This window comes from Octopus bimaculoides, chromosome 4 (genome assembly GCF_046866305.1).
Source record: "Octopus bimaculoides isolate indiv1 chromosome 4, ASM4686630v1, whole genome shotgun sequence".
Taxonomy (NCBI): domain Eukaryota; kingdom Metazoa; phylum Mollusca; class Cephalopoda; order Octopoda; family Octopodidae; genus Octopus; species Octopus bimaculoides.
In genome coordinates, this window is record NC_142931.1 from 127,099,810 (window position 1) to 127,112,716 (window position 12,907).

The 12,907-nt window shown below is 35.0% G+C and overlaps 1 protein-coding gene across 2 annotated transcripts in view; it reads left to right on the top strand.

Moving 5' to 3' along the window:
• Positions 1-468: 468 nt before the first annotated feature.
• LOC106871550 (uncharacterized) overlaps positions 469-12,907 on the top strand; it is a 44,182-nt gene continuing 31,743 nt past the window's right edge. Inside the window, exon 1 of one of the 2 annotated variants that reach the window (XM_014918053.3) lies at positions 469-1,432. In XM_014918053.3, the coding sequence (XP_014773539.3) occupies positions 1,350-1,432 (83 nt within the window). In that variant the 5' untranslated portion in view covers positions 469-1,349. The remainder of the gene's footprint in view (positions 1,433-12,907) is intronic. The other variant, XM_089351422.1, reaches the window with a different exon arrangement.

The following is a 12,907-nucleotide window of genomic DNA, read 5'->3' on the forward strand; positions in this document are numbered from 1 at the left end:
ATCCATCCATCATGCAAACCAGCAGCCCATGGTTGTCTGAATCTCTACCCATTGATTGACCTTCGTTCGTCGCACACATACACGTACATATACACGTGGATTCGACGCGCACACACTTTATATTATTATAAATATATTATCTATATATACACACACACACACACATACACACGCAAACAATCCCCCCCCCCCTTCCGTCAGACACTACCTCCCAGCTTCCTCCCGGTCTTTTCTCTGGCTTCGACTACCAGACAGGCAGTCAGTCAGTCAGGCTGACAGGCAGGCAGGCGAGCAGACACAGTTTTTCCAAGAGGAGCGTGAGAGGGGGGAAAATACAGACATAGAAAATAAACACAGAGTGATAGAGAGAGGGGGTTATAATAGAGGTAGTGATAGAGAAGCGTACAGAGGGAGTGATAGTGAGAGATAAACAATGTGTCAGGGTGACAAAACATCGAGTTACATCTCACACATTTAAACTAAACAGCAGACCACAACAACGCGGTCACTTTTTCTGACTACTCCGGTTCCACCTGATTATTAAGTAACTTATTAATTAATATAATATAATTTTGGTCAGTGATTATTATAATTAATAATTATTGAAAAGAATTTTATTATTATTATCATTATCATCATCATTATTATTATTATTAATAATAATATTGTCATTATTAATATCATTTCTGTCGTCGTTGTAGACTCTCAGAAGCGTATGACAAACAGAACAATTACAACCGCAACAACAACATAGACCAGACAAGACAAAACTATTTAGTGTGTCTGGATGTCGCTGTTTATTTGCAGACCATGTCATCGCTGCTTCTCTTCGTAATATCAACAGTAACAACGATTACTTCCACAACTACGAGTAATACGACTACTACTACTACGACAGGTACACTGACACCACCTTTATCATCACAACAACCACCCGGATAAGGTGGCTAAACATCTTCAAATCACATCAGCACTAATACCACCAAACACCACTGATCACTTCAGTGGTTTACTTAATCGGGACCTTTTTGACCGGTGAAACACATCGTAACCCCCTCTCTACTTGTCAATTTTCAAGTGAAATACATAAATAATATCGCTCACACTCCTAAAATCCCTTAACGGAAATAACGTAAACATTTATATATTTATATATACACACACACTCAGACACATATATTTATATATTTATACATTTACCTACGATAATTGTTTGTATCCATCTGTGTGTTACACGTATACGTAAAACAAATTGTGTAAAAATACATTTTAAGTGAATAACATTTAAACCAACTCGTGTTTATTTTTTAAAAAACACGTACTTTTTCTAAACTTTTTCTAAAAAAAAAATGATCATGGACAGTTCGGAATATTTAATCGAAGACATGGCTAGACAAGGATCGAACGGAGTCAAATTGGAACTTAACGACAGGTTAGTTAATACTTTTTTTTCTTTTGTTGTTTATTTCGTTATTTGTGATGTTGCCTTATAATTGTTGATTTTAAGTTCTGTTTGGCCAGGCACCCCAATAACACAGGGTAACAGGTTGAGCTTTTAAAAAGTACTCGTAGGTCACAGGTTCACCGGTCTCTTAATTGTATGTCCAGGGTGTTGTCATTTTGATCCAGTCTCTACTTTCGACTATTCTGTTCGTTTCACTGCCCCCCCCCCATCCACCTAAAACCCCTTCCAATTCTGTCAAAGCAGAACTGACTGAGAGGGCCACTCATCATAGCAAAGACCACATCTTAAAAGACTGATCTTTATCTTTAGGGCCAGCTAATACTTCAGCACCCCACTCATCAACTGTTAACCTCTATAAAACTCAGGTGAGAACCACTTAATGAGGTACTGCTGATATACACGCAGACCACATACAGAGAAAGGCCGCTCGCTCTATTGATAGGAAAATCACACTGGAACGTCTGACCCACAGATGTACTATTCTCCCACACACACTCTCCCCTCCCTTCCCTTCTCTCTTTCTCTCTTTCTCTCTGCCTTTTTACCACTTCAACTAATTTTTTCTTCCTTTCACCGCCCAGATTATGCCCAACCTCCAGGGCCCTCGCCAACCATTATACCCGGTCCTTCCTTCCTTCCGAGCACGTCGGCCCTCAATAACCCCCTTCTTTACACATGTCATTCCTGCTGCCATCGACTTGCAACAGTTTTAAGCTGAACGTTAGCAACATCGATGTCACCTGTTTCAGAGGACCTGCGAAGGACCATGGGCTCAACTTTGATTATGAAGAGCCCTCAGATACAAAGGAAGCTATGCATAGATGCTCAAAAAGCAACCAAATCTCCCCTATATCACATCCTGTTGTCTTTGAAAAAAAAATTAAGGGCGCATGGGGTAATGTAGTTCTAGATAACTCAAAGAATATGTGATTTTCACGACTAAACTTTGATCATAAATCTGCTCCTCAAGATTGCACTAGAGCTAAACACCAACAGTAACTTGTCTAGCTTTGGGATTAACCCAAAAGTCCGTTATCAAGCGCCCGTGGTACATGTCCCTATGTATCGCCAGTTTAAACTAAATCGCATTCAAATTAGCGTACTTTGAATACTCCAAATATTCTACCCTTAAAAGTCTTACTGTCCTTGGGTTAGTACTCACTGAGTACTCATTTTAAATTATGGTCAACAGGACATATTATCCGGGTCAAGTGACGACTGTAAAGATTTGTAAATTGTTGTTATTGCAGCTATACTGTCGCTACTTGGAGTTGCGCATTCACGAATCTCAGTCGTTTGAGAGACGGGTACGTTAAACTTCGAGTAACGGCCTCATACAGACTTAACTTTGACAAATACCGCATACATATACGCAAACACATGCACACACACACACACACACACACATATACATATAGATATATATATATGAGAGAGAGAGACAGAGAAAGAGATGTGTGTGTGCGCGAGTATGTAACTTATGTGTCAATGTGCAGTATTCATATGTGCACGTGTTTGTGTTTATGTTTCAATATATATCTTTGCGAAACGTTTGTATAGAAAAGAAAAGTCAGTGTTAAAGAGACACTGCTACATGAGAAAATAAAACTACATATATATATATATATATATATATATATATATATATATATATATATATATAAATAAAACACATGACTATATAGTTTGAAATATTTACAATAGAAACGTCTGTTAATGAGATTATAAACAGAAATATGAATATGCACATTAATATACTTATTTAATCCTATCTCACTCCCCCTCTCTTTATCTATCTATCTATCTATCTATATCCATATATATATATATATATTTATATATATATATATATATATATATATATATATAGATGTGTGTGAGCTACAAATTTATAATGATGTAATTTTGTGTATGTGCAAATGTATATATGTGTGTGTGTGTATATATATATATATATATGTATATATATATATATGTATATATACATACATGTATGACAGTGCAGTTAAGTTTCATTCTGATTCTATCTCCCGCCACTCACACATATATGTATGTATACATTTGTGGGTAAGTGTGTTTCTTTTTTCTCTTTATGACATAATGTACGCTATTCCTGCAAAAAGAAAAGGTATTATTTGTCTATTATCATCCGTTAAGATATATCCGGTCATTGAACTGTTCGTGTTCGAAGCGATTAGATAAAATATTAGCTTCCTGCAAAACAGATGAATGTTGGTGACGGGCGGAGCATCCCGACAGTAGATAATCTATCTCAACCAGTTTAGGTTTGTCTGACCTTTCAAGCATGGAAACGTGGAGTGTTAGAACAGAGAGGATGAATATAATGATGATGATGGATTTATATGTGTGAGTGGGAGGGCGGGTGCAGTGTGATAAATAAGTCCGTTTTGAAATAAGGTTCTAGTTCCGCTCTATTCTACTATGGCTCCGAACTGGCCGTTGTGAGTGAATTTGTTTAGTGGAAACTGTGTGCTAGCCGTTCATATAAGTGTGTGTGTGTATGCATGCATGCATGTCTGTATGCGCGCGCGCGCGGCGCGTGTGTTTCTTTGTGAACGTGGCTACATCTCTTCCACTATCCATTCCTTATGTCAACGCTTTTAGACAAACGGTCTTGGTTCGCTGACGCACCTGCCACACAGCGGTACAGCAAAAAGGGAAATCGATGGAATAAGTACGAGACTTAAAATAAGCACTGGTGTCTATTTAAGCAACTAAACCCTTTAAAGTTGTGCCCCAGCATGGCCACAGTCCAAATAGGCTTTGTTTGCGCGCGCGTGCGTGTTTGTGTATGCATATGTATGTATATGTGTGTGTTTATATATATCGGTTTGTATCTCTCTCTTTATGTAAATATATATATATATATATATATTTGAAGGTACAGAAATTATATAGAAAAAATTTTTTAATTAAGGTACTCAGAAACCTGGATATTTGTACATTTACAGATTTTTATTAATGTCACATATTAAATGAAGCGCTTTTCACCTAGTCGTGTAGGTTTTTCAAATTGTTTTGAAAACAATTTGAAAAACCTACACGACTAGGTGAAAAGCGCTTCATTTAATATGTGACATTAATAAAAATCTGTAAATGTACAAATATCCAGGTTTCTGAGTACCTTAATTAAAATTTTTTTCTATATATATATATATATATATATATATATATATATATATATATATATATATATATATATATACTTTATTTAAAAGCAGCAGAAATATAACAAAAATCTGTTACTCGGAGTTTCACGTTCCCGTTCATCGGACAATTTTGTTAGAAATATACATATATATATATATATATATATATATATATATATATATATATATATATGGAGCTAACTGTACTCTGGGAGAGGAGACGACAGTACAGGCACAAGCGGGAGTGCGGGTGGTATACCAGGAGTTGACGAAAGACTGTTGCCACAAGAGTGGTGGACAGTTGTGGTTTCGTGAGTCAGTAAATCCTCTGGAACCCTGCACATTAAAGGAGTGATAAGAAAAGACTTCCAAATCGAGATGGAAGCTACAGAGAAAGCAGCTGGATAGCTGTAGCTACTGAGAGGTCACCAATAGAATCAGTGGAATGCAGCTAGGATATAAGCCGAGACCAGATCAATCTCGTTCGGGCACCTTGAATGAGAAACAGCCTATGTTCACAGTACTTGTACATATTAACAATGCAATTTATATAATGCGAAAAACGTAAAAGGGTCACCATGTGTGTGTGTGTGTGTATACCGGCATACATACACTCATACACAGAAAATGAGGAAGAGTCAAAGAGAGATGGGGGAGGACTAGTATATAAATACGTCCGTATGAATTGGAATACTTTTTCCTGTAGCATTTTCTGCGATTTTTCCCTGTTAGTTATTACCCTTGTATTCGATGTGCGTGTGCGTTTTACTATATATATATACAGTAAAATAGAGTGGACCAATTAAATTAGACCAAGGCAAATCAACAGCGAAGCATCTCCGCGTGTTTTGGCCACAGTTTATTCCGAATATTCCAGGTAATTTAACTATCCATATCAGTGATCAATGTGAACGGTGGTTCACTGATATCGGATATCACGAAGTATCGCTAAGCATTTCGCTCGGCGTGCTAACGTTTCTGCCAGCTCATCGCCTTATATATTATTTAATAATGTTTCGGCAATGACCTGATGTTAAAATGACGATGAAACGATTGTAGTATGATGCAATAAAACGTGTTGCTCAATGCATTCTGTCTTGTTTGTATTATGTATTATGTGTATGTGTGTGTGTATTTACGTATGTATATATATTCCATAATACCATGACAAAATATTATACGCATTAAACACATTGAACAGAATGTGTGTGTTAAGAAGTTTGTTTCTCGGCCACATGGTTCTGGGTTCAGTTCCACTGCGTGGTACCTTGGACAATTGTCTTAAACTATAGCTTCGGGCTAACCAAAGACTTGTGAGGAGATTTGATAGATAGAAACTGAAAGAAACTCGTCGCGTATATATATATATATATATATATATATATATATATATATATATATATATATATATATATATATATATGGGTGTGCGTGTGACTTCGTTCTGTGTTTGTCTCACACCACCGTTTAACAACCGGTGTTCGTGTGTTTACGTCCACGTAACTTAGCGGTTCAGTAAAAGCGACTGATTGGATAAGTACCAGGCTTTAAAATAATAATAATAATAATAATTACTAAGTCAGTTCGTTCTACTAAAAATTCAAGGTGATGCCCAAGCATGGCCACACAGTCTAATGACTGAAACAAATAAAAGAAAAAAATCTAATCAAAGACTTGTGTACACCCATGGAATTTCCTGTGGTTTTCTTTGAGAAGCCTTGTATTACAGCTTATAATTGCACTTTGAGACAAGCAGTCTATTTTAATTAACTTGATAAAAATCAATAAAATTCTATTTTAAAAGTGTCCATTTTATTCCTCGTAATTTTTTTTTTTTTTAAGTTTTGGTTGTATTTTTTTCTCTTTTTTAATGTTAGGTGGGTATTAAATTACCTAAGCGCATCGTCCGAAGAAACACAAGATATGATACACGTGTTAAGGAAAATTGCATTGTAAAAAACGATTTTTTTTTTTTTTTTTTTACCTTTCTCATACTTGTTTCAATCATTGGACTGCAGCCATACTGGAGTACCGATTTCAAGAGTTTAGTCAACAAACCACTCCACACACACACACCACCACTACCACCTAAAAATTTTTTTAAAGCCTGGTACTGATTCTATCGCAGTATTTTTGCTGAACCACTAAGCTACGAAGACGTAAACGAACCAACACAGGTTGCCACGCGGTGGGGGCACATTCACAAATACACACACATACACGCACACACACATACACACACACACACACACACACACACACATAGCCCTTCGTGCATATGTGTGTGTGTATTCACGAAGGGCTTCTATACAGTTTATGTCTACTAAATTCACTCACTAAGTATTAATCTTCCCGGGACTATGATAGAATACTCTTGCTCAAGGTGCCGCACAGAAGGACTGAACTCAAAACAATGTGGTTGCAAAGCAAGCTTTACAATCAAACAGCCATGCGTTCCCCAGATAACTTCTTAAAGGCACAGCCAATTTAGCGGCTGTTACATCAGTTGTTAGGGAAAATATACATTTATAATTTGTTTACTTCAACAGTTGAAGAAAACACATATTATCTACTTTCAATCCTAGATTCATAATTTTACATCATTAATCAATAAAAATAACAGTCGAGAACTTTCTTTCTTTTTCTGGAGACGTTTGTCTCTTTCCGAGATGCTTACTAATACAAACAAAAAGAAAATAGTTACGTCTTTGACGGTATGCGGGAAATTGTTGGTTGATAAAGAGAATCGATGAAGGAACGAAAAATGAGAGAAAAAGAAAGTCTAGGAGAATAAAGAAAGAAAGCAGGCGAAGATAGGAAGCTAAAACAAAGGGTGTATTATAGACAAAGAATGTCCTGTTCTATAAGTTTGCCTTAGATTTCTAAATATGTGTGTGTGTGTGTGTGTGTGTGTGTGTGTGTGTGTGTATATACTTGCTCAAGTTTCGCTCTGCGATTCTTCAACGGAACTATGTTGAAGTTTTTTCTACTTAACATCCATTCGTATGTCTGTATATACCTACACAAACACACACAAACACACACATACATATGCGGAAATAAGTCGTGGGTACGGTTAAGCCGCTTACAATAAAGGACTCGAAGTATTAGGACCGAGAATCAATGTTTTAATAAATAAAAAATGAGTACGACAAAAGGCGTTATGTTTCGACCGAAGACACCAAAACAAATACCTTTTGCTGGACTCTTTTTTTTTTTTGTTTTCAACAGAACACCTCCACACTCAAAAATACATCTTCACACTCGCACATATACATATACGAACACTTACATAAACATGCACGTGCACAATGTGTGTATGCGCGCTCGCGTATAGTGTGTGTGTGTGTGTGTATAAGTTTGACAGAACAGGGTAAATGGATCTTTTTTAAAACGGGGGCCACATTTTTCATTAACGAAACACTTTGAAACTTGGAACACTGGTAGAATGTGTCATATAAAACATCTTTTTCTCTTAGTCTTCTTAAAAAAAAAAGAAATCCCTAAGTTATTCCATGTTAAAGTTGTCGTATTTCTGTAATTTCAACCAATCACTGATGTCCATTCAGCCGATATACATTAAGTGCCGACTACATAAACAAACGATTCTGAAACAATTCTATCGGTGATAGGGTTAGGGTTAGGGTTAGGGTAAAACAGCAAATTTAAAAAGAAAAAAGCAAAACGAAGCTATGGAAATTAAATACGCTTTACACCGCTTAATCAGCCAAAGGAGTAAATGTAAACAACTGAATACTTGTCAGTGATTGGTTGAAATTATCGAAATAAGACAATTTTTTACATGAAATAAATTCGAATGCAAAAATATTTTTCTGTTCTATAACACAAAATAGATAAGTATACGAAGTTTGAAAGTCTTTCGGTACCAAAAACACTATGTAAAACATTAATGAAAAATGTGGCCCCCGTTTTAAAAAAGATCCGGGTAAATATAACTGAAGACATAAATACATATATTTTTACCATTATTAAATCGTTAGTGCGTCGAACAAAATAGTTAGTGGTTTCTCTTCTGGCTCTTTACGCTTAGAGTTCAAATTCCCCCGAGGTCGATTTTGCTTTTCATCCTTTCGGGGCCGTTAAAACAATTACTGGCTTAGCTTTGGGGATCGATGTAATTGATATGCCCGTCTTAAAATTTCTGGCTTTATGCCAAACTCTAAAAATATATTTTTTCTTCATTTCATTATTTTCAATTTTGTTTTGTAATTATGGTATATAAATTTTCATTTTATTATTTCATGATTGTCAACCGATTAATATATATATATATATATATATATATATATATATATATATATATATATATATATATATATATATATATATATATATATATATAGTTGGAGCAGTTAAATATATATAAATATATTATATATATATATATATATATATATATATATATAGTTGGAGCAGTTAAATATATATAAATATATTACATATATATATATATATATATATATATATATATATATATAGAGAGAGAGAGAGAGAGAGAGAGATATGTAATATATAGATATATGTAATATATATATATAGATATATGTAATATATATATATATATATATATATATATATATATATATATATATATATATAGTTAGAGCAGTTAAATATATATAAATATATTACATATATATATATATATATAGATATATGTAATATATATATATAGATATATGTCATATATATATATAGATATATGTAATATATATATATATATATATATATATATATTATATATATATATATATATCATATACAGGGGTATATGATATATAATAATAATAAATAGAAAAGAGTAAAGCAACTTATGGTCATCCTAGTATGTATATATGTTTGTGTGTATGTGTGTTATACATGTATGTGTACATACATACATACATATGAATATATATATATATATATATATATATATATATATATATATATATATATATATATATATATATATATATATATATATACATACATTACAATTTTTTATTTAAGGAATTATGGTAAAACTCATTCTTTGACCAAGGCATTAATGTATGTCCTTGGACTACATCAACACCCACACATTTCCAAAATGAAGAACTGCAACAGGTGAAATTCCACCAGCTACAATAAGAGCAATCCCCCATCGCCCCCACTTTCTGACTGTTTCCTTTCCCCATTTCCAATGAATAATGGTTTTATCACTTGGCCTATACTTTCCATGACCACCTCCACCAACTATTCTATATATCTCACCTTCGGCATCACCTTTGATGGTGATGGTGGAGGGTGCTGGTGTTTCTGGTGGTAATGGTAGTGGTGGTGGTGGTGGTGTTTGTGGTCGTGGAATTTCTATTTGAGGTGGTGGTGGGCAACTTTTCTCGAGAAGCGTGGTTCTTCATCAGGCAAGACCGCACTACTAACAAAAAAAAAAAAGTGAAGGTAACTTTCGGTTAGGCGTGCCATTCAGGTTACCCATGTTGCTACACACTGTATGCCCTCTCCTGCCAGAACATGCAGGAAGATGTCACATGTATTACGGTCACGTGCTGTCATCATTTCATAGCTGACACTATCTTCGCTTCATCACGTCGCTACTTGATGTCTCCGTGGCCGGCGGTGGTGGTGGAGGTGGTGGTAGTGGTGGTGGTGGTGGTCTTAATGACGTGGTGGATATATTCTTTTATTCTTTTACTTGTTTCAGTCACTTGACTGCGGCCATGTTGGAGCACCGCCATGAAGGATTTTAGTCGAACAAATCAACACCAGGGATTTTTTTTTTTTCAGCCTTGTACTTACTCTATCGATCTCTTTTGCAGAACCGCTAAGTTACGGGGACGTAAGCACACAAACACCGGTTTTCAGGAAATGAAGTGGGGGGGGGGGAAAAGACAAAGGCACGCACACACGCATATGTATATATACATATACATATGTGTATGTCTGTCATGTCGTTTGCATACCTCTTCACCATCTTATATACTCTTATATGATCCTAAAGTTCATCTGTGTGTGTGTGTGTGTGTGTGTGTGTACATATTCACACACACATGCACAGATCTGTTTGCGTACTCAAATACATCTAACATATGTGTGTAGAAACATACACACACAAATATGCATGTATGCATGTGTATATGGATACATACATACACACACACACACACACATATATATATATATATATATATATATATATATATATATATATATATATATATATATGTACGTATATACCTTATGAACACACACACACACACGCAAGCACCATAAACCGCAAATTTATGTCTGTGGGCGTTATATGTGTAGGCGGATAGAGGAATACTTTTGTCGAACTATGTATGTATGTATATATGTATGTGCGTTTATGAATGAATACATGATATGTACAAACGTCTAATACTGTAGCATCGAATTTAGGTGTATCTTGTAATTTAAATTGCGTGGCGGAAATAGTATGAACGCCCTTCAAATGCACTGTATCTATAATTCACAAACCCAGACATATCACATTTTTTGAAAACTGTTACGCGCTGATTCTATCTGTTGATTACGTTTCGGGTACAAGTAGCTGCGGAATACTCAATCAATTGCACTGTATTTCAATGAGAAGGTAGTTCAGTTGTTCGAACAACTGGAAAACTCATCGTCGACAACGACGGAGATTTATTTTACTCTTTACATTTTACTCTTTACGTACGTATTTTAAGGTTCAGTAAATATCAGATACACACACGTACATAAAAATATATGTTTACATACATACATACAAATGAAGGTTTATGAGTGTGTGTTTGTGAATGTGCGCGTTCGCTCGCAAACGCGCGCGCATACAAATAGAACAGGTGTACAAATAAAGAACAATCGATGTCTCATGTTGAATATATATTTGTACGTTATCCGTTAAATGATCCTACGCCCATCCGTCAACACAGAACGCCTCGCTCTAAACCCGTATCCGATGAGACCTGGAAGGTAGAAAAAATTGTCCGGTTTCACCTACCTAATGACTTAGACTATTAATATTGATAGGAACTTTCTATCATTTGTAAGTTACCACTTTCCGATTACATCTAGAGACCACAAACTTTTCAGTGCGCATAACGTTATGGTGTTCTATTCCTGCCTTGACATTAATTCTAACATGACATGTAGCATCCGTGTGCAATCGTTAATAAATAATTTTGAAATACCCTCTAAAACATAATTTGACGTTTAACCTTTGTCCCAACTATTCATTTGTTTCATACGAAATATTTTTACCTTGTTTTTACATATTGGTTTAGTATGTGTATGTATATATATATATATATATATATATATATATATATATATATATATACACACACACATTATAACCTTTGTTACCAAATCATTTTGTTCAAACTGTTCTATGCTTCACCTGTTTCATATTTGTCATGTTTAGAGGTTATTTTTTTGTGGTATTGTTAAGTCCTTGTTCTGTCCACAGGAGATCAATGACACTTATGAAGATATGTGCTTCATTTGGTTGATTAAAAAATGATTATGCGATGTGGAAAAGATAGTATTAACCCACAGACTGATATTATTATTATTATTATTATTATTATTATTATTATTATTATGATCATTATCATCATCATCATCATCATAATCATTATTATTGTTATTGCTTGTATGGAAGGTTATTCTGGACATACTTCGGTCTTCATAGAGCTTCTCAGCTAAACATAGACTTAACCATACTCACAGAAATAATGATTAGCGAATCGTTTTTATAGTGTATTATTCCTTCACCAAATAAATTGCTTCATCTTGAACTATCATTGTTTGGAATGGCTCTCTCCTAAGCACTTCATGCAATGGCGGTAGGCTCAGTGTGATTCAATATCGATGTAGTGATTTTTGTGGCTGTGTGGTAAGAAACTTGCTTCCGTATCACATAGTTCCGGGTACAGTTCCACTGCGTGGCTTCTTGGGCAAGCGTCTTCTATAGCCTCGGGCCGACCAAAGCCTAGTGAGTGGATTTGGTTGACGGAAACTGAAAGAAGTCCGTTGTATATATCAAAACTCCCTGCGAGTGTATATTGAGCACTGGGATATTTTGTTCAGAATAATACAGCCTGTAACCATGTTTTTTTACGGGTAGCACTCTATAATCACAAGTAACACCTTGAAGTATTTTGTTTGGACATGTAGATTGTCGTATTTGTAGCTATGTCTAATCATTCAAAGTACCTTATATACTACTACCTGCAGATCCCTGAAGCTGTACGTGTATATTTTATTA